Raw genomic sequence first — 20,050 nt, 5'->3', positions numbered from 1 at the left:
CAATACAAAGTATAAAATACATTAAGCAAATACAAAAGTATAAAATCAAGACTAATACATAAGAATAAAACGCTCAAAAACTTACTTGAAAACAAATCCTATAACCAAATTACACTACTGACCATCAACTAAATTGAAATAAACAAAATAACAACGTCCCCTAATTTAATGCGCAGAAGGGAGAAAAACGCAAAGAAATATCCAAGAAAGTAGTGACATCAATAATAGAAATCCTTAACCGAGGCAACTCGGCCAAGACTTGATCATACCCTATTAAAAGAAATGCTTTAATTGCTTTAATTATTTTGAATTCTTTTCTTATTATTTATGAGAAATATATGAACAAATTGAACGTAAGCAACCAAATTGCTATCAGAACAGTTGTTGATACTCATCGTTATATCACCGTTGATAATAATTATCTAACGCTAGATATATATTTTGCGGCAAGATTAGATTCTAAGCAATTATTGCGATTTCTATGGACGTATCGCAAGAATATATTGTAAAATTAAGTTTATCACCATATTAAAAAAATATCTATATTTTATGATAAAGTTTAAGTTTAGTTTTGGTATAGTTTTTGGTTAGCTTTATTATTGCAAATCAATATTACTTCTCGAAAATTTCTACAAACACAATCAGTCAATTCAAACTTTGGAATAAAGAACTCGCTTGTTTGTCTTTTTGAGGCGATGTTTTAATCTTTGGCAATAATACAAACTAGTTTGGCATCAAAATATATTTCTTAGATTCTTAGCTGCTTTTATCCAATATCCCCCTTCCCCTGTTACTTTTCGAAGGAATGTAAGTTTACCGAGTCCCCAGGGGAAACCAAGTAAAAGCTGCCAACTATAACTTCGCAATAGGATAAGGGTAACGTGAAAGTTCGGAATACATTATTGTCTTTGAAAACTCTTTTTATTCTTTTGTTAAAAACAAAATTCAAAAGGTCTTACTACAAGAAAATAAATCCAAAAGAAAAAAAAACAAATCTGGAAGAAGCTAAATACAAAGAAGGAAATTCAAATGCTTATCGAACTACTTAAAAATGAGAGATAGTTAACTGTTCTGATCAACTACAAATGAAAAGAGAGACCGGAATAGCCTGGTCGGTAGGGTGCTGGGCCCATGTCCAAGAGTTCGTGGTTTCGAACCCCGCCGGCCGAAGACTCCCCTTGTAGTTGGTGACTGATGCACGATAAAATTCTGTCGAGTCGCAAAGTCCTCCATGTTCCTATAACAAATCAATATTAGATTGGAGATCAATCGTTCTCTGATTCAGGTCAAAATTACGATCTGTGGATGAATGAATGAATGGGTCCGCCTTATAAACAGGTGTGACGCTTGGTGTGGCAGAAGTCAAATTCTTGGCCATAGATGGCGCCACTGAAAAACAAGAATCGCACATTCTGCCTTAAATTTGCTCGGTTTCACCAAGCAGGCTTGCCCGTGTGGCAAGTGGCATTAGAACCAACCAACCAACAAATGCAGAGATATATTATTAATAAAAATGCGAAAATTTTAAAACAAATCAGAATCTTCCTATGATGTGATGATAGATAGATTTTGAAATTAATAATCAATTTCTATTAACTGTACTTGGTCTTCCAATTACTGAATTTTAAAAAAAAAAAATTATTTAGATCTATGAGTAATGTGGTCAGACATTCGAAAATCATTTTGTTTTATCCTAATTATAATATAATTTATTTGCTAAATATAATACAGATTGGCTACTGGTACGCGGGCTTGTAAGCCAACTATGATAATCTCAAAGCCATCAACATTCTTATACATCTTTAAAGCAAGGAATGGGTCAATTTTCCATTACCACCAGAAACGGAAATGCTTAAAACTTTAAACGGTACTGAACCTAATATAGGGAAGAAAAATTATTTATTTTCGAGTTAAAAATGCATATTCTTTTATTGCTATTTTTTTCATAACCGTTGTTGAACAGTCAACACAATTTTTGGGTCTACGATTACAAATGTTCAACTCCGTAGTCTTGCAGATTTAAAACCAATCCAGAAGACAGGGAAACTCCTGGATCAAGTATTGGGAGAAATTTGCCTACCTAGGGAACTTTCTTTGATAGAACTAATTCTCATTTGCGTCACATAGAAAGGTAAACCACGAAAACCTTCCACGGTTAGTCTGACAGCAAAGGCACTCTAACCCATGATCCGTCTACCACTGAGGATATTTTACGTCAGCATTGTGTTCGGTGCAAACTGGGAGCGGAATTCGTATCGACCAGCCATCGCAGGGATTCGAACCCGGTTCACCTCATTGGAAGGCCAAAACTCTTTTCCCTGAGTCTCTACTATTCTAATTATCCAGTTTTTTTTCATTTTATTTATTAACCATAGTTGAACAGCCTACCTAATTTATGGTTTACAACTACTAATGTTCAACTCCATAGCCTTGTAATTTTGAACCCAATCCAGAAGACTTGGGATCAACTTCTGGATCAAGTATTGAGAGAAATTTGCTATCATGGAAGACTTTTTTTTATAGAACTAACCCGCATTTGCGTTGCACGGAGAGGAAGACCACGAGCACCTCCCACGGTAAACCTGACGGCAAAGGGACTCTAACCCATGATCTGTCTACCACTGAGAATATTTCACATCAGCACCTGTGGTAGGTGTAAATCGGATGCGGATTTTATTGACCAACCATGGCTGGGATTCGAACCTGATCACCTCATTGGAAGGCGAACGCTTTTTTCCCTGAATCTCCACTGTTCGAATTACCCAATTTTTTTCATCTTATTTTTTAACCATGGCTGAGCAGCCTACCCAATTGAGGATTTACAACTACTAATGTTCAACTCCATAGCCTAGTAATTTTGAACCCAATCCAGAAGACAAGGGAACTCCTGGATCAAGTATTGGAAGAAATTTGCCTTCGTGGAGGACTTTTTAATGGAACTTACCCGCATTTGCGATGCACAGAGAGAAAGACCACGAGATCCTCCCTCAGTTAGCTTGACTGCAAAGGGACTCTAACCCATGATCCTTCTACCACTGAAGATATTTCACGTCAGCACTGTGGTTGGTGCAAGCCGGGTGCCGATTTGTGTTTACTAGCCATCGCGGGGATTCTAACCCGGTTCACCTCATTGCAGGGCGAACGCTCTATCACCTGAGTAATCGAGGCTCTCTTATTGCTATTAATACCATTCCATCTTGTGTGTAATTGAAACGTTTCATTGATCCTTTAAACTTAAAATAGGAAACTCTGCAAAAGCAACACTTTATCACGCCAAAACGAGATATAGCTAAAACAAATTTAAAGAAAATACATTTAGGAAAAAACAAAATAAATAATTAAAAGTTGAAACTTCTTAAAGCAAAAAATTCGTTGGAGGTTGTGTAGTGTTAACCTTCTCTCCCCTATTAGAGAAAATTAATAACTTACATAATTAAAATTATTTTATAATTTAAAATTTATTGATTGCTATCTAAATTTGCTATATTTCAGTATAGATAACAATAAAACTTTATTTTTGCATGGCATTGATTTCTTTCCTCAACAGTTTGTAAAAACCTCGTCATGAGACTCAAATTCGCGAAAATAAAAAGTATTTATTTTTCAATCTGATAGGGCGTATTCTCTTATCACAATTAATTCCATTCCATCTTGCAATTGACACGTTCCGTTTATCCCTAAAGCTGAGAAGAGAAAATGCTGTAAAAGCAGGTCTGATTTTTATCACGTCAAAGCGAGGTATAGTTAGAAAAATTTAAAGAAAATACAATAGAGAAAAGAATAGAACAAACCAATAAAGGTCGGAATTTTAGATAATGGCATTCGTTAAAGGAAAAAATGGTTGAAAATTCCTGTTCTGAATTCATGACGAAATAAGTTAAAAGGCATTTTCTAAAACAATTTTTATTAGATTATAAATTATTGTGATTTTGAGATTAAATTTTTACAAAAATATAGGGAAAAAAAGTCTTAAATAAATAATGTTTAAAACAATTTATTCTATTTTATTTATTGAAAAGCCTTAAAAGAATGCTTTAACGTTTACTGGAACTGACTTAAAATAAATTTATTCTGACTTGATTCAATGCTAAAATTTAGAAAACTTCATATTTCAGTTTTCTAAATAATATCATGTAATTTATCTTTAAACGAATTTGAGTTATTTAAAGACTCTGATTTTCGGAAAATTAAACAAGTGTTAAATTAAATTGTTATATTAAAGTATTTCAAGCTTTTTTTTTAATCTTTTTGTTAAACTTTTTTGTTTTAATGGTTTTAAAGGCAACACCTTCGTATATTTTTTTAAAAAAAGTCGAGTGATTTTGTTTTGCGTAAAATAAGAGTTCTGAGACAATTTTCTTAAAATTAAAAATGCTTTTTCAATGTTAAATAATAAATCAAGCACGTACATTACTTTGAAACAGGCACCTATCAAACCAATATGAAAATTCGATTATATTTTTGAAACTCTAACGAAACTATTATTCCCTAATTTATTCCTTTTTATATACATACAACCAGGGCTCGAAGAAAGTCAGAAATTTTATCCGTCCCCGAGGACGGCTTGTCCAACAATGTACCCGTCCTCCTTTGAAACTAACCCGTAGTTTCTAAATAAATAAAAATATAATTTTCTCTTATTTATTACAAACATTTATATAAATTGCACAATGAATTAGTCGTTACTAGGATTACATTATACAGTAATAAAAGAAATACTAGGTTACTAATAGTAACCTAGTATTTCTTTTATGAAATAATTTAAATGACAAAGGTCAAGTTATCTGGAATGTCAATTTATCCGAGGGTACTGCGTTTTTTAAATGAATCAAATATGACGTTTGCCAGTTCCACAATCAAGCCAATGATTTACAGAGGTTTCTGCACAGAAATCTGAAAGGGGTTTTCCATTTAGGTGGATGTTCATAATTGCGTTTAACGCTTCTTGTTTAAGACCAGTACGTAATGTTTTTTTTTGTAAGCTCATTGCTGAAAAGCCTCTTTCAACCACTGCAGTACTCCCAGACAGAGAAAACATCAATTCCACCAAGCGCAGTATGTTGCTGTATTTCTAGATTAGAGGGTCATTTTAGAAGTGAGGCTCTAGACTCTTGTAAGATAACAAAAATTGAAAATGTATCACGAATATTAATGGGGAAATGGCCGTCCGCGCGGACGTCGGATTCAAGATATTTGTTGTCCGCAGGGAATTTTTGACCGCCGAGGACGGGCGGACGGGTGGTTTTTCGAGCCCTGCATATAACCATCGTTGAACAGCCGACCCCATCAACCATGTACCTTTTAAAATATGAAGTGACACATTGTAATTAGCTGACGTTCTGGTTGCTGATTTAACGTTGCAAGTTCATTGCTCGAAGAAATTTTATAAGTTGAAATAAAAAAAGCAGCTTGCCCAAAATTTTCAATTTCAGATGAGAGTGAAGTATCAGCTTGAGAAAACGATATGATTGCTGTTTAATCTATTGATGAAGTTGTCTTGTTTGCGATATTGAAGTTGAAGCTTCATCAATAGATTAAACAGCAATCATATCGTTTTCTCGTTTGCGATATTGAAGTTGAAGCTGAAGTTGAGATTTGTGGTTGAGATTGAAACTGGAATCTGAAGCAGAGGTTGATAGTTTCTAATATATATAAATACGTTTTTTCACATTTAAAATGTCGGTTTAATAAATTGGTAGATCTTTTTTTATTACTTTAAGTGCAATATAATGCCATTTTGTTAAAGTTTTTCTTTATATTGCTCTTGAATTTACATGAATAACAATTGTATTAATATTTTTAAGTAAATCGGATGAACTATCATGCCTGCTGTTAGCAGTTGTTTTTAGAGAGAAGTTTTGCCTCCTCAATCATACACACGTTAAGTTTTACAGAATTTCATTTTAATACAATTTCAGAAGCGTTAATTCAAACATACTTCTCTTTTGAAAGCAGTCAAAATAGTTTCCATAAAAATACCATTTTTCGATCTAATTATTGCGATATTTACCCTTAAACATTAAAAAAATGGTCACTTTCCAAAAAGTTACTAATCACCTTCCTATCTTCTGGTAAATTTAATAATATAGATTATATTTATTGCCACAAGAGGTGTATGGTGCGTACAAAACTGCGTACCATGCACTTATCAATGATAAATAATGAAAAATGTTACTGGCATCAGGTGTATTTAACTGGTTAGATAAACTTTGTGGAATTTTTATTGGAAGAGTCTAAAACGTAAGAATTATGATCATTTGTCTAGCTCTTTTTGAAATCCTTCATGTATAAGTTTTCTCCCTAATAAATAGATGGAAGCACAATCGTTTTTCTTCAACATAAAACTAATTGAAACGTTTTCGCAATTTTATGAAATGGTTTGACTCTGTTTCCAGAGAAGCGTTTTAGAAGAATTGTTTTGGAGAGCAAATAAAAATTTTGATTGAATTTTCAATCAGTTTACAAATTGCAACTCTTTTACTTACTTATTTTGTTTTTCAATATTTCTATGATTATTTTCACTGAGTAGAAATATATATGTTGATAAAATTAGCTTAATATATGCAAAAACACAAAATTGGAAAAGTCTATTGAGCTTTTATTAACATACATATTATGATCACTACATATATTTGTTCTTAAAATCACATGGTTTTATTAAACTACAGCTGCTACCAGAAAAAGATATTATAATTTGAAGACTAATTTTTCTATAAAATATTATTTGTTAAAAATAAACACAAATTCTTGACTTATAAACTTATATACATCGAAATCAATTTCACGCATCCCTAACTCAAATATACCAATCATTTCACTGAAACAATGAATACTAAAATATATGATATCTAAAGAAAATCCATTGTCGATGAATTGCTTTGAATTTAAATATTCAATTTAAGTATATGCATATCATGAATTTTAATACATTTTTATTATAGAAAAACTTAAACAATTAGAATGAAAAGAAAAATTATCTATGCAGATTATCACTAACAAATGAACAATTAACGAAACAACCAGCACAAATATACTAATGACAGCAATCTTCATTGAAATTTTTTGTCACGGAAGACAAGTAAACAGTTATCTTAAAAGCTTTGATCTGAAAAATATAAATCATGAAATCTATCACTTAAATCATACAAACAATTTATTTTTGTCGCGAAGACAAGTAAACAGTTATCTTAAAAGCATGAATCTGAAAAATATAAATCATAAAATCTATCATTTAAATCATTCATAGAAGCAATTCATTAAAATATACCCAGATGATATACCTAATATATACCTGAAATATACCCAAAAGATACCTAAAATATCAGATATACTATAGATATCGGATATACTTATTTGAAAATTTTATCACTAAAAAAATTAACAGACATAACTAAATCTAATATCATTAGCATATGGCAGAAGTATAAAATATTTTAGATAATTTTTTCCTCATAAAGCATGAATCTTGATCTAGAAACCTTATACTAGAGATGAACTAGAGCAACACTTGTACTAGAACAACATCTTGTACTAGAACAACATCTGCATTATTACCTTCTACATTTTCTAAATACCATAGCAATAGTAGGTGGTAAGAAAATGTATATGTTTACTACATTTTATCTAAAAGAAATTCATTACTTAACTGAAACTGAAGCTAAAGAAACAAATTCTATTTTCTGATAGCAGCAAACTTACATTGGTTAGAATGGTTTTATACATTATTGACAATTTTTCCTACTTATAGGCTCAATCGCCCCTTTTCCTCAAGGAGAAATTGCCAAAAAAGGTTTTTTGGTTTTGTTACAGCTCTTGCTTTAAATAAAAAGGCCAGTAAAAATAAATGTAGTCAAAAATATTGATTAATAGTTTAACAATAAAGTCAATATTTAAACTTGTTTTCATTATTTTGTTAATTTGTGAGCAAGCACTCTAAAATTTACTTTATATTTTTTGGAAAAAAATATAACATATCAGTTTAAAATGGAAAAACAACATCCCTAGAGAACAACATCTACATTATTACCTTTCTTCATTTTCTGAACTCCATAAGAATGTTTGGTAGTATAAACATATATATGTTAACTGCATTTTATCGAAAAGAAATTCATTACTTAACTAGAACTGAAGCTAAATAATCATATTCTATTTTCTGATAGCAGCATACTCACATTGGTTGAAATGAAATTTTAAAATATGTTTTCTATGTTTTGATCTTCAACAGAAAAAAAAATTACTAGGTTTTAATGGGTTTCTCTTCGTCATCTTCTGGTTGTTCCTTAGGTTTTAGACCTAAACATTTTGCACAAGGATTATTTCCTTCAAGAACGTAGAAATCTTTACGTCGACAGTAAACAACAAGACCAAGAAATGTCAAAAAGCCAAATAATCCACCCCAAAGTATCAGTTGGTCTTTTCTGTAAAAGAAAAAGGCATTTTTAAAAATATGTTCTAAGAAATTCCATACAATTTCTGCTTTATTTAAAGCGAATAGATAAGTTTGGGTAATAAGATACTGAAAACTTTTTTTTTAATTATATTTCTTTTTGTTAAACTAAAAGTTTACCAAAACTATCATAGAAACTTTTACTTCTTATGTTTTTACAGTCTGTAAAGTTTGCAACAAGTAAAACCTGATATATTTCTTATAAATAAATATTTTCAAACTAAACTTTCATAAGAATTACTTTTAATAAAAGCCATGTTTTCTATATTGCTTATCTATTTTCAAAAAATATCTCTGTGACACACTAGGGTTTAAAAAAAAACTTGTTTTACTTTAAGCTATGAAATTCCACATCATATTTTTCTTATATTTGCCATTTTTAAAAAAATGACGTAAAATTAACTGGAAACTTACTAAAAGGAATTCTGCTTGCAATTTGCTTTATCTATGTATCGAGCTAAATCAATACAAGTTAGGATTCCTAATGACTATCACTTCATGTTATGTGTGCTTATGACTATCCATACTTTGCTATATTCAATATTCAATAACCTTTTATGTGACATCTCGAAAGTTTGAGAGTAAGAGGAAGAATATGCTAAGCAACACTTTCTAAATAGTCAAATTTTCTAAGAAATTTCACATGTAACTACATTTGTAATGCCAGTTATCCATACTCTGCAATGTTCTAACAATATTCAATCAGGTTGTTTTTGTAAGAATTCGATAGCTTAAGTGCTAAGTTACTTGTGAAGCACAATTTGTAAACAGTCAAATTTACTAGTCTAAGGATTACTTATGGTCATAAGTAGGTACGGAACACTAATTTATTGTGCCAAATATCCATACTCTTCTAACTTCTAATAAAAAAAAATTAATCAGATCTTTTTTGTAAGAATTCGAAAGTTAAAGTTATGAGTTACATGTGAAACGACAATTTGGAAACAGACAAATTTACCATTCCAAAGACTTACCATTCCAAAGATTACTTATATTCGAAAGTAGGCACGGAATATTAATTTAGTATGCAAATTTTCCACTGTCTGCTATCTTCTATAAATATTCAATCAGATATTTTTTCTGAGAGAGACATCGAAAGTTAAAGTGCTAAAGGGAGGAACATATATAACACTTTGTAAACAGTCAAATTTACTGGTCTAAGGATTACTTATGGTTGAAAGTAGGTACGGAACACTAATTTATTGTGCCAAATATCCATCTTCTAGCAATATTCAATCAGGTTGCTTTTGTAAGAATTCTATAGCTAAAGTGCTAAGTTACATGTGAAACACAATTTGGAAACAGACAAATTTACCATTCTAAAGATTACTTATGATCGAAAGTAGGTACGGAACATTAATTAATTATGCAAATTTTCCACAGTCTGCTATCTTCTATCAATATTCAATCAGATTTGTTTTTGAGATAGACATCGAAGTTAAGGTGCTAAAGGGAAGAACATATATAACTTCCTTAGACTAGTAAACCTGACTGTACACTACGCTGCAATAGGTTATCCTCAGACTAGTAAATTTGACTGTACTTTTGTAAACAGTCAAGTTTACTAGTCTAAGGATTACTTACGGTTGAAAGAAGGTAAGGAACACTAATTTATTGTGTCAATTTTCCATACTCTGCTATCTACTAACAATACTCAATCTGATCTTTCTTTGTAAGAATTCGAAAGTTAAAGTGCTAACTTACGTGTGAAACGACAATTTTGAAACAGTTAAATATACCACTCTAGGGATTACTCATAGTCGAAAGTAAGGACGAAACATTGATTTATTGTCCGAGTTTTCCACAGTTGAATTTCCACATCTTCTACCAATATTCAATCAATTCTTCTTTTTTCTATTTTTTTTTTTTTTTTGAGTGAGAGACTTCGAAATTTAAGGTACTACCAGGAAGAACATTTGTAGTAACACTTTGAGAACAGTCAAATTTACTAGTCTAAGGATTACTTATGGATTAAAGCATGTACAGAACGTAAATTTATTGTGCAAATATCCGCACTCTTCTATCTTCTGTAAATTTTCTATCAGTTCTATTTATTTATTTATTTTTTATTTTTATTTTATGAGATCTTGAAAGTTCTTCACCTTTCGAAGTATTAAGAGGAAGAATATGCAAAGCAACACGTTTTAAAAAGTCAAATTTGCTTGTCAAAGGATTACTAACTGTCAAAATCAAGTAAGGAACACTAACTTATTGTGCCAATTATCCATACTCTGCTATCTTCTAACAATATTCAATCAGTTTTTCAGGAAAGCTCGTTACATGTTTTCTTAAATATGAAAGTATTGCATATAAACTCGCTCCGCAAAACATGTAATTATTAAAAAACTACAGTATATATATATATANTTATAACTATATATATATATATATATATATCGGAGAATCCGTAACAGTTGGAGTCTTTGTATTCCCAAAGTTTTTTTTTTTTTTTTGTGATGACACCTTGAAAATTAAAATGCTAAGTGGAAGAGCATGCATTGCGACACTTTCTAAACAGTCATATTTACAAGTCTAATGATTATTTTCTGTCAAAAGTAAGCATGAAACATTAGTTTCTAGTGTCAGATAAATGAGCCAACCTGTAGAAAAATATTTTTGAAGCAGCTTCCTCGTGTTTCTATGCATTCTAAAGCTTAGAGCTGATTTTTTTTCTTCAAATTCTGTAAACTGTCAGTATGACATTCTTCCAATAAGCTCATTAATTGTAATGGTATACTTACACTATTAACCATTTATTTTTTTCAGCACAACATGATGGGTTTCCATATTCTTTACAACATCTTTGGTCCTCCTCACACGTGTAGACATTATCCATATCGAACCATCCTATTTCACTATCAATCATACAGTCTTTTTTTGCTGCAAAATGAAAAAAACAAATTTTTGGCTTTCTCGCTCGTTTATAAAACTAGTTATAGTATTTATTGAAAAAAAGTCTCATCAATTTTGGAAAAGCAATAAATAACAATATGAAAATATGTAGTTATATTAGGAAAAGAAAATATAGCTACGAGTTATTCATATGACTGTTAATTTTATGGACTTGAATTTTATAGAACTGTTTTCTAGGAATTTTATACGACTGGAATTTCGTAGGAATTTTATAAGACATGAATTTGATAGGACTGGACGTGAATTTCATTGAACTGCTTTTTATTAGATTGGATGAGAATTTCAGAAGACTGTTTCTTATAGGACTGAATTTTGACATGAATTTTATAGAACTGTCTTTTAGAAACTTTATAGGACTGGAAATTTATAGAACCTGAATTTTATAGGAACTTTATAGGACTGTTTTTTAGGAATTTTATACGACTGGAATTTCGTAGGAATTTTATAAGACTTGAATTTGATAGGACTGGACGGGAATTTCATTGGATTGGACGTGAATTTCATTGAACCATTTTTTATTGGACTGAACGTGAATTTCAGAAGACTGGTTTTTATAGGACTGAATTTTGACATGAATTGTATAGGACTCTTTTTTTAGGAACTTTATGGGACTGGAAATTTATAGGATATGAATTTTATAGGACTGTTAATATGAAAATAAGCAGTTATATTAGGCAAAGCAAATGTTGCTACGAGTTATTCATAGGACTGTTAATTTTCCTGAAATTCTCAGGAAATATAAAGCACTGATGGTAAAAACATAATTTCTGATTTTATTTCAAAAGTGTAAACTATTCATGACTATCATTAGTTAGTAATAAAAATAAAAACATTAATACTAAGCTTACCAGCTTCCTCAGAAAAATGAAAAAAATGTTAGCAAATTTTCTAAAAGAGCATTGAAAAAATCCCCTCTTTAACATTTAAATTATTTCAGGAAAAATTATTTCTGTTTGAGAATCTCTACAAGAGATTTCTGTCCTCAAAATATTAAATTGCCTAGGCAAAGCAGATAGTTTTCAAATATCCATTTAGAAATTCTTCTTCACGCTTTTTAGTTTTCCGAGGACGGAGGTCAGCTTAATAGATATTTATTATAGAGCCTCCTTAGCCAAAAAGGTCTCGCAGTTACACTGAACACTCTGTAGCATGGAGGTAGAGGGTTTGAATCTCTCCATGACTTTGGATGTATCTTTCTGATGTCCATCTGCAATATTTGCACTACAATTTGACAAGAGCAAATAAGTCATACTTTGTAATGAACACATAAGTCTAAATATCCATGTTAAAAAATAATTAAATAAATAAGTATTTATGTCTGAAAGTTCTCAGAAATTACATATTTTTATAATCTATACATATTCGTTCAAAAGTAGCAACGAATAATTTACTCCCACGAAAGAAAGTCTAAAAATGAAGTGCGAATCGTTTCGATGCTAAAAATTAGCATCGAAAAAACACATCAAACTATTATCAGCTCTTTCAGATAATTATTTATAGTTGAGTCGTGGTGGCTCAAGGGATCGAGCGCTTGCCTCCCATTGAGGTAAACCAAATTTAATAATGTGTTGATACGAATTCTGCACCCACCTCGCACCGACCACAGTGCTAACATAAAATATTCTCAGGAGTAAAAGGATCCTGGATTAGGACTGTTAGTCTGCCCTTTGCCATCAAGCTAACCGTGGGAGGTTTTCATGGATTTCTTCAACATCTAATGCAAATGTGGGTTAGTTCCATAAAAAAGTCCTTCACAAGGTAAATTTCTCTTAATACTTGATCCAGGAGTTCCCTTGTCTTCTAGATTGGATAAAAAGAAAACAACGGAGTTGAACATTTGTATACGTAAACTCAAAATTGGGTTGACTGATCAACTACGGTTATAAAATAAAATAAAAATATTATAGTAGTTAAATCATTCAGGACTACTGCAGCTAGCACACAACATTTTGTATTGATGTATGCAGTACTTTTATGAAAAACATAGTTTGGTGCTTATACTTAAGCACATCAGTTAGTTTCCTGCGTTAAACTTGAGTTTTATAATATGAAATCATATAAAACCAAAATATAAATAATTATTTTAGTATTATATTATGAAGACTATTTTCTTTTTCCACCAAAATGAAATTAGAGAATGAAATAATTAAGTGATCATTCATTACTTTTTGAAAAAAGTTAAGAGAACATTTATATCAAATTTGCCTGATCAACCGCAAACTCTGGTCAGCATATGAAGAAACACCTATTCTAAAAAATTGGAAGTACATATTTGATTGTACCAATTGAATATTTCTCTCTGTTACCTACCACTTTAGCTTTAAAAGCACACTGTCGCGTTATTTTTATAATCGAATATAAATGCTGACAGCGGTTGATCAAAATAATGGAAACACTTTTATACTAACCCCCCATGTAAACAATTATTGGTAAAGTTTGAAAGATTATGCTTAAAGCTTTTAGTAATGATGACATTTTTAATCATGTAAAGTTTGGATTAATTGAGATGAGGAGAAAAAGTTAATAATTTCTTTCTAGCTTTAATAACTTCAACTTTGAAGTCATTCTATGGGATAGCAATATTTGTATAAGAATGCGTTTTTAATTATAATGGTATTAGAAAGGGAAAATAGATTTTAATGTTATACGCTCATTTTGCTAGATGCAAATTTTGCATCGTTTCTAAAGTCAAATCTATTAAATTGGAACAAGAGAGTTCCCGTGCAAAAACCGTCGAAAACATGTGCTGCTAATTGAAAAATTGTTTACTTAGAGTTATCGGAGAAGAGTCTATTGTTTTGTAATACTCGAGTTTATTGTTAATATATTAATGTAGACATATAAAATAAATCCTAAATTTAAACATTTGAGCTGCCACTTTTTTATTTTCCAAAAAACATAACTGATACTAGTCGTAAAAGGTTTAAACATAGTTAATTTAATTGAAATTTAAATTAATTATTCTCTAAGATCATTTAATTATTTTAGAAAACTAATTAGATTGCAATTAGAATATCTCTTCGATTCAGAAAAATAGTAGGTATTCTTATTTTAAATAAATAATCTTAATAACAACGTACCATACTATAAAAACAACTATATAACTTGGGAAAGAAAATTTGCTGCATTTACACAAAAGCTTGATCTCGTCTAATTCAGGTGTGAGGATTTCAAATCTGAAATCAGTTTTGTTCTTACAGCTACAATTTGTTTTTTAATGACATTTTAGTCTATTTTTTGTCGAAATGCACGAGTTTAAAAACATTACATGCAGCAAGAGGTCGCATAAATTTTGTGATAAACGTCTAGTAGAGTTAACGCTCATTGTCATAGTTAAAATTCTGTTTTCACTCATGACCGGAATTGTCGTCCTACGCTGCTAGGGACGCATCCCTATTATGACCCGTTCAGAAGTACACGAAGAAATCGTTTAAAATCTGGAAGCGCCCCTACGTATGATGCCATTTCCGGGCATGGGATTCATGCAATTTTTCTCCTGATGGTGAGTTTTAACTTTACTCGAAGTTTGGTTCAACATTTGTGTGACCCCCTGATATACACCGAAGAGCAATTACATTATGACCACCCTCCATCTATAACAATGGGCTCGCTCAGGTTTTCATGGTTTCTCGCCCAGGAACAATGTTTTCATGGGGCACATTAGGACTCATAATCCTCATAGAGCAATCCCTGACGTCTGTAAGCTACTTAAACATAGTTGCAGACCAGGTTCACCCATTCATGGCAACAGTTTTTCCTACAGGGGATGGTGTTTACCAACAGGATAATGCGCCATGTCATGAGGGTCGAATCGTCATGGATTGATTCGAGGAACATTCCAGTGACTTTCAAGTCATATCTTGGCCCCCAAATTCACCAGACCTTAATCCAATAGAACATTTGTGGTCCTACTTGGAAAACCAAATTCGTGCTGCCACGCTACCCCCTCGCAATGTGAGGGAATTGCAGGACCAGTTGGTGAGCGCTTGGTACCAGATACCTCAGACTACCTATCAGCACCTTGTGGAATCAATGCCACGGCGAGTGCTAGCAGTTTTGAGGGCTAAAGATGGTCCTACATGTTATTAGCAGGGTGGTCATAATGTACTGGCTCTTCGGTGTATATAACGCCTTTAAGTTTGAATATTTTGACAAAAAATGGACAAAAAATGTCATTTAAAAATCTGTAGCTTAGAGAGAGAAATTAATTCCAGAGTTGAATTTAGTGATACGAAAATATTTCATATTTGTTTTTAAAAGAAACTCATGTAGCAAAATACAAGCACAAAAATTGTTTTCCAGTGTAATGTGTGAAGAATAATTATGTAATCTTAAACCAGTAAAATCTTTTAGAATATTCTTATTACTTAAAACTCAAATTATTTAAAACAAGTTAATGTTCACTAATACACTCATGGATATTATCTTTTTTTACCTCATGAAGCTTAACGTTGTCTATGCTTTCTAATACGAAGAACTCCTAAAAGTTTTTTTTTTCCTTTAGCTGTGTTATATCATTTAATTGAATCTTCGTTTTTGCGTTAGCTATTTGAAAACAGCTAATTAAATACGTAAATAACTAAAAAAGGCCTCGTAGTTCAGAAATACAAATTTGCTAATAGTTAAGTTAATGTAAAAGTTTTGTTTGAAGCTTAGCACAAGATTTTTTTTTTTTTTTAGAATACGAAGTTTTAAATAAATCTTCACTTTTAAACTTAGTTAAAATTACTTTAATTTCATTTTTAAAGGTTAAGTTTTAATTAGAATTAAATTATAAAACTTCTTTTTCAATCAGTAGTTTTTTGAAACTAATCTAATTACAAACCGTCAAATATAGGAAAACTATGTGTTTTTAAATATTTTCTATTCTAAAATACACTGCTGAAAACAATTAAAAGGAAGAACGTATTTTTCAAAGAACAAAATTAGAAACACCTATACGCAAATAAGGTATCAGATTATAGCTAAGTCTTTCGTGGACACATCTGCCAAGCTGTGGTCTTTTACATCGTAAAACAGTGGCGCTGTGATCGCGTTTGTGTAGAGGTACCTCATTTGCTCGCCAAAGCTTGTAGTGTTTTGAAACATCACTAGCTTAGCCCAATCCTTGTTTTTTTAATTTCTTTGTTCACCCATCGTTAGACAAGCGATTAAATTTGAAAACAGCCGGCCTGGTGGCCGAGCGGTTAGCGTGCCTGACTGCGAAGCCATAAGCTGCGGGTTCGAATCCCGCTCTAGGCATGGATGCTGTCCTCTGTTGTCTCTCTCTCTCTTTGTGCTGTCCTCTGTTGTGTGTGTGTATGATGTTTGAATGTGGCCCACCCTATAAACGGGTTTGTGGCACTGTGGCGTGGGCAATATTGCTCGCCTCCGTGACTTTGGTTCACAGGTGCCCACTGGGTAACGCGAAATGAGCAACAATTCTGTCATAGTATAGGCAAAGATTCAAATTCAGTGCCTGCCATTGGAAAAAAATTGAAAACAAAAACTATGGGTAAATAGTTTATTCTATAAGAAGTATATAAGTACACCATTGGAAATTATATAATAGTACACCATAGGAAAAATATTTTACTAACTGACTTTGTTAATATTGTTAAGCAATCAGAATTTTATCCGTGCCAACTACACTCACTATCAAAGATAATCAAGCGCATGTCCTTCGAAAGCTGGAAGGAGCTGGAGCATAAGGAGTGTCCAGCATACTGCACTCCTTATGCTCCATTGATACCCAAAATTATTGGAATACGGAATTCTGACGCACATATAGAGGGCAGCACCACAGAACTGCTTAGCACAAAAAAGTCTATCTCCCATCTCTCAACCTAGATGGCACCACTATATAAACTAATTAAGCCGCATTCCACGATTCACTTCACAAAACACAACTCAACCACTTTCTAACTCTTTGTTCAATTTACCTATTCAAGACTGACTTCTAATTTTTTACAAGGAATGTTATTCTTTAGGCAGCACATTGTCTTTTTACCATAAATAATATTCCAAAAATGTTTTTTTTTTAAATTGGGAGTCACAATTTGCAGTTAGGCCCTGGGGCACTATCCCATTAATCTGTTTGAGAGACTAATGAACCATGACAGAAGTTTACAGGGACTTATACAGCCCAAGTGGTGAAGATACGGATGTTTTTATTGTTTTCATATGATAAACATTTAAAGTTATACAAATAATGATTCAATAAAACGTAAAAGGATAAAAATAATGCTTATATTATGGCAGATATTCTATTTTTCTGGATAGATATTTTAATATTGAGAAATTTGCAAACTCGTTATTGATTTAACAACAGATGATCTATTTTATACCAACAATTTCTCAGGATTATTGATAAATTTTAAACGTGTTAAATTCGAATACGACAAATAAAAAACATACCCATTAAAAAGTTTTGAAGCATATTAAACCATATTTCCGTTCAAATTTCCCATGACCATATAGTGTCCCTTTGAATATTATCGTACTTTTAACTTGTTATATTGCAGTTAAAATTGAATCATAACACTGCTTAATTAAGAAATTTATTTAAATTGCTGCTATTTTACACTGTACTAGGTTTGAAGTTACAGATATTAGAGTTCAACGTCGAATCATTTTTTTGTCTGGAAGTGTAGCAACATATAGTATTTTCTAAATTAATTTTGATTTCCATGAAAAAATAGGAATGATTTGTAGATCTTACGAAGAGAAGTAAGTGAAAAAAGCTACACTGATTAATTATTTATTATATTTTTTAACTAATAAATTTTATGCTATGTCAGAGAAATTAGTCTATAGGTAACCATATAATTGCACAAATTTGCATTAACCTTATTCTGGTGCTTTGTTGAACCATTATTTCGAATAAACAGGAAACCTTAGTTAGATGCTGGCTGAACCGCAATCTCTTAAAAGTAAAGGTTTTCACAATACTGTGGATCAAAGTTAAACCAGTTTTTCTGACATTGTATTTATGCTTACCTTATGGTCAAAAGAACCCATGCATTCTATGTCTGAAATTATTCTTTCTCTTTCGTTAAAAAAAATAAGTAAATAAAGTTTTAATGACATTTATGAAATACGTGTTCCGGACAGGGTCAACTATCTATAAAATAATTATCTTGAAACTTATTTTCTCACTTTAAATACTATTTTTTTCATAAAATAATACTATTTTTTTCTTTAAATTCGCTTCAATATTTTGTAAGTTGTACAAAAATTATGCAAACATTGAAAAAATTTAAACAATTTTAACAAACAACAAATTCTAACAATTTTAATTTATGTTGCATAATAAATGCCAAAATTAAACTTTGCTCTAAATTAGCATAAATACATATATTAAAAAAACTCAAGCCTTCTTTATTTATGATTATTTATCTTTATTTTTAAAAAAATTAAAGATTTAATGACATTTATAAAATATATCCTTAGATACATTTATAAAGCAAACTTATAATAACAAAATTTATTTATATTAATTAAAAGTATAAAAGTGAATAAAAATTACTCTTAAAACTTATTTTCTTATTCTAATTGTTATTTTTTTAATTAAATTAGATAAAGTTTTTAGCTTTCTTAATCATGAATTATTAGTTAACTTTAATTTTATTACTTTTAATACTATTTGTTTATTCCAATCAGACAGGGTTTTAGGTTTGTTTCGATGTTTCGCAAGTTGCATAAAAATTTAAAGCTAATTATATTACATCATGAGTAACAAAGGTCTCTAATTTACACCAAAAAAAGACAATTTAATTTTTTTTCAGTTAAAAGAGCACCATGCTTCTACGAATCAAATTTGTGAAAAGTCAAATTCTGACCTTTCCATGACCTAGAAAGTTTTATTAGAATGGCTGACATTGAATTTTGATTATGAGCTATAGAGTTTGATAAGGAACTTCAACAGGAGGTTTCTTCAATTAGCAGTTTGGGGAGGACTCCCCGTTGTCTGTAAATGAGATTCAACTAAGCTTAGTGAGAGAATTTCATTATTTAAGGATTAGAAGTGCAATAAAACTTGGAGTTTACATCACAGTTTGATGCAAGTTTGTGTTCTATCTTCTAAAAATTGCACTAATCATATTCTATTTTTGCCCAATTTCTGGCAAAATTTGTAGTAATTTTTAAAATATTTCTTTCCGAGGAACCTTTTCAGATAACAAGACCCGATCCTTTTTTCTAATTAAATGCACAATCTAATGAAGAGGAAGTAAATTGAACTTTACTCTGTTAAAACTAATGTCATTATTATTTTCGTTTCTATTTTTTCCTACAGATAAAATGTAGTCTAACTGACACTAACATTTTCAACTGCAATATATTCTAAAACTAACTTCATAACTGTCTAGAATTTACAAACTACTGATATAAATTATTCATATCAGCACAAAAAAACTTAAAGTATTTTTCTTTATCTATAAAAATGAAATATGCGTTTTATTTATTTATTTATTTTTGTAGGAGAAAACGATCTTTGAAAAGAGCTTTTTGAGCAAACGATGTTATAAATAAAGTAGGTAAAAAAAAAAAACACGGAACTACCATTTCTGTAATATTCTTCTTCGTTCATCAACTTTAAGCTTTTGTTTAGAAAAAAAATTGAATTACTTTATATCAATCAACTATATGTCGTGTAAGGTTTAAAACCGAATATTAACAAAAAAGAGAAATAAACCTTTATATATATATATA

The 20,050-nt window shown here is 30.8% G+C and overlaps 1 protein-coding gene across 1 annotated transcript in view; it reads right to left on the bottom strand.

Moving 5' to 3' along the window:
* Positions 1-6,577: 6,577 nt before the first annotated feature.
* LOC107440929 (uncharacterized) overlaps positions 6,578-20,050 on the bottom strand; it is an 18,906-nt gene continuing 5,433 nt past the window's right edge. Inside the window, exons 2-3 of the mRNA XM_016054019.4 lie at positions 11,188-11,326; positions 6,578-8,417 (exon numbers count right to left, since the gene is read on the bottom strand). Of these exons, the coding sequence (XP_015909505.1) occupies positions 8,237-8,417; positions 11,188-11,326 (320 nt within the window). The 3' untranslated portion in view covers positions 6,578-8,236. The remainder of the gene's footprint in view (positions 8,418-11,187; positions 11,327-20,050) is intronic.

Source organism: Parasteatoda tepidariorum, chromosome X2, assembly GCF_043381705.1.
Source record: "Parasteatoda tepidariorum isolate YZ-2023 chromosome X2, CAS_Ptep_4.0, whole genome shotgun sequence".
NCBI classification, from domain to species: domain Eukaryota; kingdom Metazoa; phylum Arthropoda; class Arachnida; order Araneae; family Theridiidae; genus Parasteatoda; species Parasteatoda tepidariorum.
Note: the sequence above shows the minus strand (reverse complement) of the source record. Positions and strands in the feature narration are given on the sequence as shown.